The sequence below is a fragment of the Antechinus flavipes genome, chromosome 3, assembly GCF_016432865.1.
Source record: "Antechinus flavipes isolate AdamAnt ecotype Samford, QLD, Australia chromosome 3, AdamAnt_v2, whole genome shotgun sequence".
NCBI lineage: Eukaryota > Metazoa > Chordata > Mammalia > Dasyuromorphia > Dasyuridae > Antechinus > Antechinus flavipes.
The window spans coordinates 480,835,081-480,847,516 of record NC_067400.1 but is presented as its reverse complement, the minus strand read 5'-3'; the positions used below and the strand labels follow the sequence as shown (position 1 = coordinate 480,847,516).

The window sequence follows — 12,436 nt, the reverse complement described above, 5'->3', positions numbered from 1 at the left end:
CTGCTCATTTTTACAAAGGAGAAAAGTGAGATCTGGAACATGGAAGGGACTTGTCCAACTTTCTAGATGAGACATATAGGCTTTAAGTATGCAGCAGAGCCAGGATCCAAGTCTTCTGATTACAAATTCCTTTGAACAAAGTGCTCTGTCAACTCTAAAGCCCCATGAAAATCTGACTGAATAGTAAGAGTTGATCAGGACAGCAGGATTTATTCCAGAATAGTCTCCAATGTTTCCCACATAAAGTGTCTTAAAATGCCATACCATTGGAAAGAAAAGAGGAAAGGAACAGAATAATGATAGTGGATAGAGTTCTTGATTGAGTATTTAGGATTATTATGCTATCATGGGTGCAGCCTCCCCCTGCCCCTCTATGAGTTTTGCTAAAGATAGAAGACTCACAGAGGTCAATTTTGGTCACTGGTTTGTCATCCTCTATGGTACTTTATAGACCATCAACAAATAGCTTCTGAATCTAACTCTCACCACTAGCCCTCATCCCACCCCATTATTCTAGTCACTAAGAGACTTGAGACAGCCCAAGAATTCTATATCCCTATCCATTGAACTAACTATGAACTACCTGGATGCAATGAATGATGTTAGGGGCTCTGGGAGTTCCCCATTCCTCTCTACCCTTCCCTACTTCCATTGCTCCTCTGGGGAGAAGTGTTGGCTTTTTCAGGGAGCCCCCAAGGTCGGGTACAGTGAGAGCAGAGGAGGTAGGCAGGGTGAGCAGACTGCCACACAGTTGGCTGGGCCTGTAATTGAGGTCTGCCGTCCTGGCCAAGGTCGTGATGGAGGGGATGGCTGAGCGATTCGGAAGGGATGGCACTGGGTGACCGTGAATCATGAGGTTTATCACCCAGAAAGAGAACTCAACATTAATGTCTTCCCCCTGTGTATGACCAGTCTCTCTTTGACTCTGTCTCTCATTCTCTCTTTTTCTTCCTTTAAAAAAAAAAAATCTGTTTTTCTACTTTTCCTCTATCTGTCTTTTTCTTATCTTTTCCTATCTCAGTCTCACTGTCTCCATCCCTGGCTTCTAAGGTATGACATTATCTTCTTGTCTCTCCTGCAGAGCATAGCAAAAGCTTAACAGTGGCTTGGATTGGGAAAGAAGTTTGGACAATTTGAAGAGGACTCAGCTTTCCTTGATTGAGTCTTAAGAGAAAATAAACTTAAGCTATAATAGAAGGGATTTTAATTTGATTTAAGAATGGACTTCCAGATAGTAACAATTCTGGTTTCTATAGTCCTTTAATAATTAGAAAATACTTTCCTAATAACAAACCTATGAGGTAGATTGAATCAGTATTGTTCTCCTCCTTTTATAGCTGAGTAAACTGACACTCAAAGAGGGTATGTGATTTTCCGAAGGTCACACATTAGTGTGAGGTAGTGGGAAAAACAGGCATTTGAACTCAGATTTCCCAGGTTTGAATCCAGAGTCTTCCACATACCAATCTGTGACTTTGGAGAAATCAACTTAAACTTTTTTGACCCAAGTTTTCTTATCACTATATAAGGGACTCTTCCACATACCAATCTGTGACCTTAGAGAAGTCAACTTACACTTTTTTGACCTAAGTTTTCTTATCACAGTGTAAGGGTGTTGTGCTAAATTATTTCTAGGATTCCTTTCAGCTCTAAATCCTATGGCTTAGGTGTTTTTGAACAGCAGATTCAGGAACTAAACCCCTGCTTCCTAATTCCAAGTGCATTGCTTCTCCTCCCCCTTTCACCACCCCCCTTTGCTCTGATGCGTCTTTCTTAGAGAACTTATTTATAGAATTCCTAACAAAGGGAAGTTGTATCAGTTAGATTTTTTCTGTAGATTTATGAAAATGGTCAAGAGTTCTTTCCAATCTGTGTTAAGTACAACTCCTCAAAGCCCTGGCAAGGGAACTAGATGACTTTTGGGAATTTTTCTGCCTTGACTGAGGACCTTCTAGTGGATCTTAACCAAGAGGGTCAGGACACTTTGCGAGAATGCAAAACAGACTTGGGGTGAAAACCAAAACCTTTCTGAGGCACAGGGAAAGAAGGGGACAGACCATACAACTGTGCTTTAATATTTGCCTGAAGAGCTACAGTCAAAGAGTCTTGCCCCTCGACCAGGCCGCTTCTGATGCCCCAACCCGTGACCTGCCTCCAAGCTAGGCAAACCTAACTGAGAAATTCGGGTGAGATGTACAGAATTCAAAAGGAAAAAATGTCAGCTATAATTAAGCCAAACTATAGCTTAAACCCACAGAAATCAACATATCCACTTTAATCACCTTCTTAAGCCAGCACTCCAATTCTGTTGAGGGGAGCTCTTTCTTTGAATCATCAGAACCATACATATCCTGATTTTGATTTTCATTCAGATGCTCCTGGTGAGGGATGAGAAGAGGGAGGGGAAGGAGATAGGATGGAAAAGGAAAAAGAAATAATAAAACATTATTTGAAATCATTTCTTTTTCCCTTTCTCCCATGAGCAAGCCGTCTTTTGCTCTCCCCTCCTGCCTCTGTCCACACTCACTGTTCCATTCCCCTCCCGGATCCCAGGCAGCAGCAGCACAGTGCTGAATGTGCTAAATTAGGCCATTAGAGAAATTCATTTCTCTTTATTAGTCTGTGTCAAATCCTTTTTATTAGTGGCTGGAAACGACCTCTCTTCTGCAGTAAAATGTCATGCCAGTTCAGCCCTTTTATTTGTTCTGCACTGACGAGGCTCAAACTCTCCCTGAATTAGTGCTGTAAGATTTATTTCCTCCAAATTTTGAACGGCTTAAGAGAGGGTAGGGTGGGAGGGAGAGAGTCAGGAGTGGAGAATGAGGAGAAATGGAGAGAGTGGGGGAGAGGCTTGGTTGAGCTCTGGTGGAGGTCAAATGCTCTGAGAACCCAAGAAATAAAATCTAATGATCATCCTCCAGATCTCTCACGTCTTGTTTCAAGGAGTTTGTGCTTTATTCTTATGTTTGTTCTTCCTGATTTTTATAGAGAGCAAGGGAGGAAGGAGGGGGAGGGAGAAAGGCTATGGGAAGGTAGAATTGGTTTGGCCCCATTATACAGAAGGGCAGACTGAGGCAAAGAGAAGCTAAGAGACATTCATTTTCAATTCATTCCCCATTCATTCTTTGTCACCAAGCAAGAGGTAAATATTGGTTGCTAGTGGGGGGAAAAAACATAAGGGAAAAATACTCATTGGCTCTTAGACTTGGTGTAGTATTCAGCAAAGCTTAATTTTATGAGCCTTAGATCATAGGATAAGAATAATAACTTACTTTTTAATGGTGCTTTAAAGTTTACAAAGCACTTTCCTCAACAATCATTCTGTGAAATAAATAGGTCATATAGCATTATTGTTTTCAGATCACAAAAACCAAGGCCTCAAGATGTGAAACGATTTACCCAATGTCACGTAGTAAATAAGTTCCACTGCTAGTACTCAGATCCATGTTTTCTTGAATCTCCTTTTTTGCTATAATTAGCAGAATGAGGGTGGATCAAAAAGGAACTTGAGGTTTAGTAGGGGACAGGAGATCTACAAAGTGCTGTGTTAATATCCTTGTAGTTTCTGCCCTGAAGCCAAGGGAACCTTGTTGGGAAGAGAAAGAAAGGACTCCTGAAAGTGTGATTTTACCTTTGCTATTTCTAAAATGGGGGATAATACCCCTTCCTTCCTGCCTGATGGCTCCTGATGCATAGTGTGAGCCCAGAATGGCAGGCTTCCAGATTTCACTAAGCTCACTGCAGAGTGGTTCCCTAACTGCTAAGCAATTCAGTGATTGCCACTGCCCAGCTGGACTCCTCATTCCAAGGCCTCCGTGGCCTCTGGGCCCATGTTCGATCAACTGCTTCTTTACGGGGTAGCCAGGCTGTGAGATTCATCATCAGAGAGTTGAGCCTGAATCTTCTAAATTAAACTTGACCCTTGATTTGGCTCCCCCACCATGGTGCCTTGGGGAGCTGAGGAATCATCTCAGTCTGGGATTCTGGGAACTTCCCAAATACCCCAGCCTCCTCCTGTACCTCGGGACTAATTCAGAACCAGACTGACTTTTAAGCATGGAAGGAAATTAAGGTATGTAAAGTGTTGATTTACATCATAGAATTTAGAATTAAAACAATTTTAGGGGTCATCTGACCTGGCTTTCTCACTTTAAACTTGAGGAAATTGAGTCCTAAAAAAGTGAAATGATTTGCCTCAAGATGAATAAACTGAGATTTAAACCCAGACCCCTCAAGATCCCTTCGGAATTATTAAAAATTACTATAAAATGCTATTATTAAGCCCCAGTACGATCATTCTCTAGTGATGACTTGAGTTAACACCATCACCCTCCCAACTTCCTCCAAACCTTTTGATAGCCCCTATGTATCCCATGAGGATGACTTCCTTGAGCTAGTGTAAGGCAGGTTACCAATTGTTATTCAATTGTTATTCAATTGTTTTCAACTCTTCACGATCTGATTTTGGGGTTTTCTTACAAGAATCCTTGCAAGTTTCCCATTTCCTTCTTCAACTCATTTTACATATGAGGAAATTATTTCTAGGATTCCTTTCAGCTCAACTGAATTAGGTGACTTATCTGGAGTCACACAGCTAGTGAGTGTCTGAGGCCAGATTTGAGCTTTCTGTCCCTAAGCCCTTTTTTCCTACTTTGCTCTAGGGTCATTCATTTCACAGGAACTAAAGGTTCTAAACCAGCTGAAGAAAAAGCTCCCAGGAACCAAGAAAAATAAGAAGCAGCTTGTGGGACCCATTCTACCCCAAACTAAACCCCAAACTAGACACTATATTGTACAGGAACATACCAGATATATATATATATATATAAATATATATATATATGGAGAGAGAGAGAGAGAGAGAGAGAGAGAGAGAGAGAGAGAGAGAGAGAGATGTGTGTGTGTGTGTGTGTGTATTTATTTGTGCAGCCACACTTTAGAATCATAGCTTCGCACCTAAAGAAGTCTTCAGTGTTCCTTGCCTATTCCTGCCAGCTTACTTTACAGTTTGAAAAGTGGGCACAGAGGGAATAAGTGATTGGTGCACAGGAACAAGGCAGCAGAGTCAGGATTAGAACCCAGCATCTTTGACTCAAAACCCAGTAATACCACACATTGAACACATATTCCATACAGTGCTCCCTTACACACATTATTTATACACTTCATGCAACCCACAACAGATACCACATTTCCTGTCCTGCACACACGTCTCCCACACAAACACGTACACACAGAGCTCCCTTTTCTGCTGGGAGAAGCACACACAATTCGCTCTGCCCAAAAGAAGAGGGATGTGTGGCGAGCGGCAGTAGGGTTGGGGGGCTTGGGGCTGCACTCCCACCACCTGGCATGACTGCTGCGGATTATTAGTTCCTGGTAATTTAGTGCCCTTGTACAGAGTCGATTTGTGCCTTTCATTCCTAATTGATCTAGTGGCTGTTTAAATGGCAGCAGGCATCTGTTGAGAGTAGAAAGGTTCATAAGGCGCAATAATTCATAACACCGTCTGGAATTTGCCTTTCATGTCCCTCAGCTAAACCACTGCAGGGCTCTGCTTAAATTACAGCCACTGAGGCTTTCTTTGGTATTCTGCTCAGGGCCCCGAGAATCTTGCATTAAACTGGGATCAGGTTAGATTAGACTATAATATGCTGTGGTATTAGTGGCTGCAAATGAAGACTTATACTGGAGTTTAACCCCTTCACCTGGTTCTCCCTTTGTCTTCAGCCCGATGGTTGTCTAGCCCATTGTTTCCCCCTACCTTCCCTCAGCACTCTCCTGCCCGTGCTCAGTAGCTCTCCCAGCTCGATGGATGGCGGGGTTGGGCTGCCCGAGATGCCAGCCCTTTAACTGCAGGCTGCACACCTGCTTGTAGCCTCAGTGCCCAGCTGTTTGTGCTCTGTACTACCCCCCTCCCTAAACCAGAGGGAAGATGCTGTTGCAGGAAGCTCTCTGCCAAACTAAGCAGTTCAGCTGAAGGCAAGAATTTATTATTCCTCATTCCCCACTGTCCCTGGGTCTGACCAGCCAGGTATGTTGGAGGATCTGGGGGGAGCAGCCATAGGGAGAATTGAGGGTTTTTTCCATGCTTTTTTTTCCTTTCAGACCTTTAGACTTAGAAAAGATCTTGGAAGTCCTCTTTCCCTTCTCCCTGTTCTCTACATACCCTCTCTTGACTCATAGGTCTTGCCACACTAGACAAGATACCCTCTCTTCCTTCCTGTATTCAGTTATTCAGTATATGTGGACAATAGCAGATAAACAACACTTCATCTGCTTCTCTGGATGGGGAAATTTGTGTTTGGTAGGGAGATGCTCTGTAGATGCACACTTCCCTTTCTCCTAGCAGCTAGGGATTAGCCAGAGAGAAAGGAGCAGGATTTGACGGCCACAGGAGGCTGAGGAGATAGGCTAGGGAGGGATTTGCAGATGCTTTTCTGAACCCCAGGGAAGGGAATGGACTATTAATAATGGAAGTATCCAAGGTCACACATACATTCTCTCTCCCTCCCTCCCTTTCTTTCCCCCTCTCCCCCCCTCTCTGATTTTAAGATTGATTATTCAGTAAAAATGTGAGCTATACATGTAAGCAAGCCCAAACATAGATACTACAAATGTCCATATAGACATGAATGCAATATAGCAGCAGCTAAAATTCCATGTTAGCATTCATATGTACAAATACTTGAGTTCATGGTCATGCATGTGATTGTCTATAGATAGCAAGATATTTATACTCAATAGCTACCTACATCCACAGAGGAAGTATCTAAGTGAACATATATAAATGTGCTCTTCCACACCCAAAGCCACAAAGACAGGTAACTCCGGACAACCAATGATTGGTCAGAGTTCTAACTTTTTACCAATGCACAATTCTGGGGCTTCAATTAAATAATTCAATGAACATTTATTAAGTAACTAGTATGTACACTATTAAGCACTTCACAGAGTTTTTATTCATTGACTCCTGGTAGAAAAGAGATGAGATTGAGTTTCTGATAAGGTATGCCAGTGAACTCTGGCAAACCCCAGTGATGAGTTAGACATCTGCTGTTCAAGGAAAAATCCAACAATGTTTGGAGGAACTTATCACCAGGTTGGTGTCAGTGAAGGGCATGGCCACTCTACTCTGTTCTTAAAGTATGAAATATATATGATATGCTCTAAGTGCTAGATGCTGGGGAAAATTCAAGGTAAGTAAGACATGGTGTCTACCTTCAAGAAGCTTATGTTCAAGGGGAAGATAAGACAGACACACATAGAGCATACTAAGATTGCAGGAAGGATTAGGAATGGCTGTCAGGTGAAGGGATCATCCCAGTTAGACCTTAAAGAATAAATATAATTTCAATAGTTGGAATGAATGAATGAAAAAATTTTAAGCATTTACTCTATACCCAGCTCTGTGATAAGTGCTGTGGATATAAATACAAGCAAGTACAATAGTTTCTGACTTCCAAAAGTTTATATTCTTAGAGGTGAATGGTGGTCATGGATAATAGTTTTGGACAGAGCATATGATGACTAAGTGTTAGGGTGAATTGCTAATACGTCTTTTTAGAAATATTAGTGTTGATTGATTATTGTTCTCAGAACCAGATTTGAAAAGGATATGGGAGAGAAGGGAATTACAGAGAACCTGGGAGGGTCCTTTTTGTGTGGAGAGTGGTTCTATGAGAGTAGTCATAGAAATAGGAGAGTGTGGAGTATGATAGTTAATCTATTTTCCTCAAGATGTAGAGTTTTTGAGAAGAGGGAAAGTCTGTTTCTGTGTTTGGTAGAGAGATGCTCTATAGGCACCCATATATACTTTCCTTTCTCCTAGCAGCTAGGATTTAGCCAGAAAGAAAGAAGCAGGATTTAGTGGCCCCACAAAAACTGGGGGTTGAGACTAGAAAGGTAGATTAGTTCCTAATTGTGGAGAGCCTTGATTACTAAGTTTTAATTTTATCCTGTAGGTGGGTGCCCATATTATTTCCTTCCGGGGTTGACTTTTGACAAAAATTGGGCACTTCCTCCACTGGTGGGTTCTTGGCTCCTGAAATGTCTTTAAAAATAAAAAAAATGGAAGTACCAGTTGAGCAACAATCGAAGCCTTCTGGGTGCTTCTCAGAGTCAAACTAGAGGAACTTCTGATTCCTAGTTAGAGTCATTTGGCTCTGACATTTATATCCAAGGGAGAAATGTATTCACCCAATATATTCCAAGTACTTGAGAGACTGATACGATATAGGGCTTCCCTCTAAGTGAGGAAAAGCTATAGAAGTAAGGAAGGGTAAGGTCTCCATTATATTAAGGAGACCCTGGGATTGCCTACTAAGCAATGTGGCCTCTATGTGTCTGTGTGTGTGTGCACTGTCGGTGTCCCCTACAGGCACCCTCTCTTCCCACTCCTGACGCTGCTGTTTGAGAAGTGTGAACAGGCCACCCAGGGCTCTGAGTGCATCACCTCAGCCAGCTTTGATGTGGACATCGAGAACTTCGTTCATCAGCAAGAGCAGGAACATAAGCCCTTCTTCAGTGATGACCCGGAACTGGACAACCTGGTAAAGTCTTATCTCTTCCTTCAGGCAGGCTTCTTATCCCCATACCCTTCCCAACACTACTGCTCTTTTCTTTGAGTAGTCACCACCAGGCTCCCAAACCAGCATAGGTCAGAATGCCAAGGTTTTCCTTTGGGATCACTTGAGAAATCTCACTTGTGGTTCACCTGCTCTCCTCTGCTGTTATTGGTCTGGTTTATCTCTATGGGACTTGCTTTCTTCATTTATGAATCATAATGGTTGGACTTGATCTTGAAGGTTTCTTCTAGTTCTAAATCGATGAACATTTGAGTATGTCTATGTATATGTACATATGCTATATGTACAGCCTGAAGAGGAGAGAAGCAGTAGAGGTAACTCTAATGGAGTGGGGGAGCTCTTCCACTACCCATAGCTTGGACACTTGGACAATTATTGAAATTACTGTTTTCCTCTACCTAGAAAGAATTTTTTTCCTTTGAATTCACTGATGTGAGGAACTCCTATTAAGGAAATGTTTGCCTCAATGTAGATCAGCAACTATTCTGCAATTTATATAGTCTTAAAGTTTTCTGGAGGGGGAAGGAGAACAAGCATTGGACACTGTGCTAAGTGCTTTACAAATATTTTATTTGAACTTCCCACAACTCTGTAAATAATGGTATTCTCTTCCTCTTCCATGCTTCCATTTTACAATTCAGGAAACTGGGGCAGAGACTAAATGAACTGGAGCTTAGTAAGTGTCTGAGACTGGGTTTGAGTTCAAGTCCCCCTGATTCTCGGACCATTTCTCCATCCATTGTGCTACCTAGGTGTAAGTTATGTGACAGCCTGGGTCACAAAGACAGTGTATGTGACAATAGTGTTTGAATCAAGGTCTTGCTGACTCATTGTATTGTATTACATGGACTCTTAAGAACTATAAAATAGTTCAAGATTAAACATTCATAGAAGGTTCAAGTTGGAGAGACCTTAGAGATCACTCATCTCACTTCACAGATAAGGATTCTGAGTCTCCGAGAGCTGAAGTTACTTGTTATAAATGGTTGCTGACTGGCATAACTGGCTAGGAGCGGAGCCAGGACTACAACCTTGAGCTAATGCCTAGTATGGTATGATGTGGAGAGGTAGAATAGGTGTGTGTAAGCATTAGTCAATAGGGGAGAATAACCTAGACAGCAAATTAATTCAAGAGAAAGCCTAGAAGAGGTCCTGCCCAGAAGCAGATGGGTAGATTTTTCAAGACCCTTTGTCTCTATTGAGTTTCTTTGGGAGGGAGGGAAGATACTAATTCTCTGCTCTTGGGCAAATCATTTAACCTCTTGCCTCAGTTTCCTTAATTGTAAAAATGGAGATTAATAATAGCTCTTACCTGCCAGGGTCATTTTGAGGATAAAAATGCTAGCTATTATGATCAAGAAATAATTGGGAGAGATGCCTAAAGCTCATGGTTAGTATGGCATGAAATAGAATATATGTATGGGAGCTTTTGCAGATGTGAGAGAAGGAATGAGGATAAGAGACAGGTATATCCAGAGAAAGCTTGAAAGACAGAGAGTATGCACACGTGCACATACATTTTGTTAATAATTTTCATAAATAAGGTCAGGGTTGAATTATTTATAGCAAACTCTCCATTTTCCATGTATGTTTAGTACATCTTTGGTTTATCCTCTCTCTGCTCAAACCCATGATACTGGTGAGTATGTTCATCTACCATCGAGCTACTCTCTATTTAACCAGGACATATAATGACATATTCATGTTCAGTGTTATTTAACACTGAGTGAGGAAAACACATTTAAAAAAATCAAACATACATGTACTAGTGCATCCTCAAATCAGATACAAATGCAGATAGCTTTGCAATTATCCAGGGCTTCTTATTATCCATGCCATTTTCTTTGCAGAGACTCGAGGTTAGTGGTTATGGAAAGAGCTCCCCTGGAAAAGAGATCCCACAGTTTTGGAAACTTGATCTAGGGAATAAGATGAGCCAGAAAGAGTGCTTGAGATGAGGATAGGAGGAGTTGTTGTACACTGAGGGCAACGCAACCCAATTCAACAAACATGTGTTAAGTGTATACTATGTGCAGAACAGAGCATTAGGCACCGGACTGATATCTAGTGCAATGTATAGTGATGCACAAAAATAACATAGACCCCAAGGAGTCTATAAGTTATACAATAAATATAAATGAGAAATCTTCATGGAGAGCAATTCAAGGACCTGGAATTTTTCCAATTCAATCTGGGAAGATTTCATGGACAATCCTTTGGGCTTTGAAAGAACAGGACTATTTCAGCCTAAGCATGGGAGAGATGTCCATTTTAGGTATCTAGGACACTATTAGTGAAACCAAGGGGAGTGAAGAGGGTAGAGGAAGAACAGTAGGGGTCAAACAATTAATTAATTACTTAGGCTGAAATGTAGAGTACACAAAGAGGAATACTAGTTAGTGCCTGAGAAGGTAGGGTTGGAGCTATGCCGTAGAGGGCAGTTTTACCAATTTCTGCTAAGGGCCTAACAAATAAATTTATCCTACTCTTTGGGTCATCTGTCCATGAACAAGGCAGCAAGATGGCATAGTAGCTATAGTGTTGGATTTGGAGTCAGGAAGACCTGAGTTCAAATACTACCTAAAGATACTAACTTTGACCCTGGGTAAATCATCTAACCTCTTTGTGCCTCAGTTTCCTTAATAGAACAGAGATAATAATAGTCCCTACCTCATAGGATTGTTTTGAGGATAAAAATGCTAGCTACTGTTATGATCATGGTTGAATAACTGGGACTGGCTCCTAAAACTTATGGGTTAGTGTGGTATAGAATAGAATAGATGTATGGTAGCTTTTGTAAACATGAGAGAAAAAACTTTTGCCCTCCCTAGAAGAGGTTCCTTATAAGTCTTTTGAAATGCCTGGTACCCTCCCCTGACCATAGCCCACGATCTACAAAGTAGTGAGGAAGACGTAGAATGCAAGGCAAGAGTCCTGTGGAAGCTGAAGAATCATAAGACTTGCTGCCATAAGGACTTCAGACCTCTTCTCTTACCCTCCCTGGCACAGTGGCTTATGGTCTAGCCACAATCCTATTGCAGCTTGGCAACTATGAACAACTTATCGCCTAAGCACTTTTTTCTCCTCTTTCTCCCTGGACTTCAGAGGGCTGTATAAAATCATATTCTTGCCTCCTGATCCAAAGCAGGAGTGAGATGGTACATGACTGGGCATGGGCATAAAGCACCAGAAATGGATAAGCTATTACTAATTGGGAGTATGACCTTAGGCAAGCCAGTTCCTCTTTTGGGGACTCCATTCTTCTTCTGTAAAATGGAGAGTCCAAATTAGATATTCTGATAGGTCCCTTTTAGCTCCAATATTTCGTTATTCTATTATAAGTATATTGGCTATTAGCAAGTCTTCCTTAGAAACTCTGTTGGTCTTTGGTTTTATGTCCTAAATGTTTTCTTGGTCTGAATTTTGACCTCCTTAATACTAAACAGAGAGCCAACTAACTCTCTAGACAATTATTTGATCCTTATGGATAAACTGTCTACTCATGGGCAGAGAAGAATCTCGTTCAGGAACCAAATGGCCTGCCTTTGTTTTCCCTGGATGATTGTTTGATTCACCAGTTGTGTAAATCTGGCCAAAAAAGCACTGATCAATTAATTAACCACACTTCCTGGCCCTTTCTTCTTAGCTTCATTCCTGTGCCTTACCACCAGAGCACTGCTCTGGGCTTGAGAGTGAGGGCTTTCTTTTGGGGTATCAGCCAATGCCCACTGCTCTCTCCCACCCTCTGCCATGACATGGTCAGGAAGGAGATGAAAAGGCCAGCCACGGGGGCCATCATTAGAACAAGAATCATGTCGCCGGCACAGCCGAGATGCACATAATTAGAA

At 41.7% G+C, this 12,436-nt stretch overlaps 1 protein-coding gene across 6 annotated transcripts in view; it reads left to right on the top strand.

Moving 5' to 3' along the window:
• Positions 1-12,436, top strand: part of PKNOX2 (PBX/knotted 1 homeobox 2) — a 363,592-nt gene that overhangs the window by 287,563 nt on the left and 63,593 nt on the right. For all 6 annotated transcript variants that reach the window (XM_051986748.1, XM_051986749.1, XM_051986744.1 and 3 more), the window contains one exon: positions 8,381-8,552. In XM_051986748.1, coding sequence (XP_051842708.1) covers positions 8,381-8,552 — 172 coding nt within the window. The remainder of the gene's footprint in view (positions 1-8,380; positions 8,553-12,436) is intronic.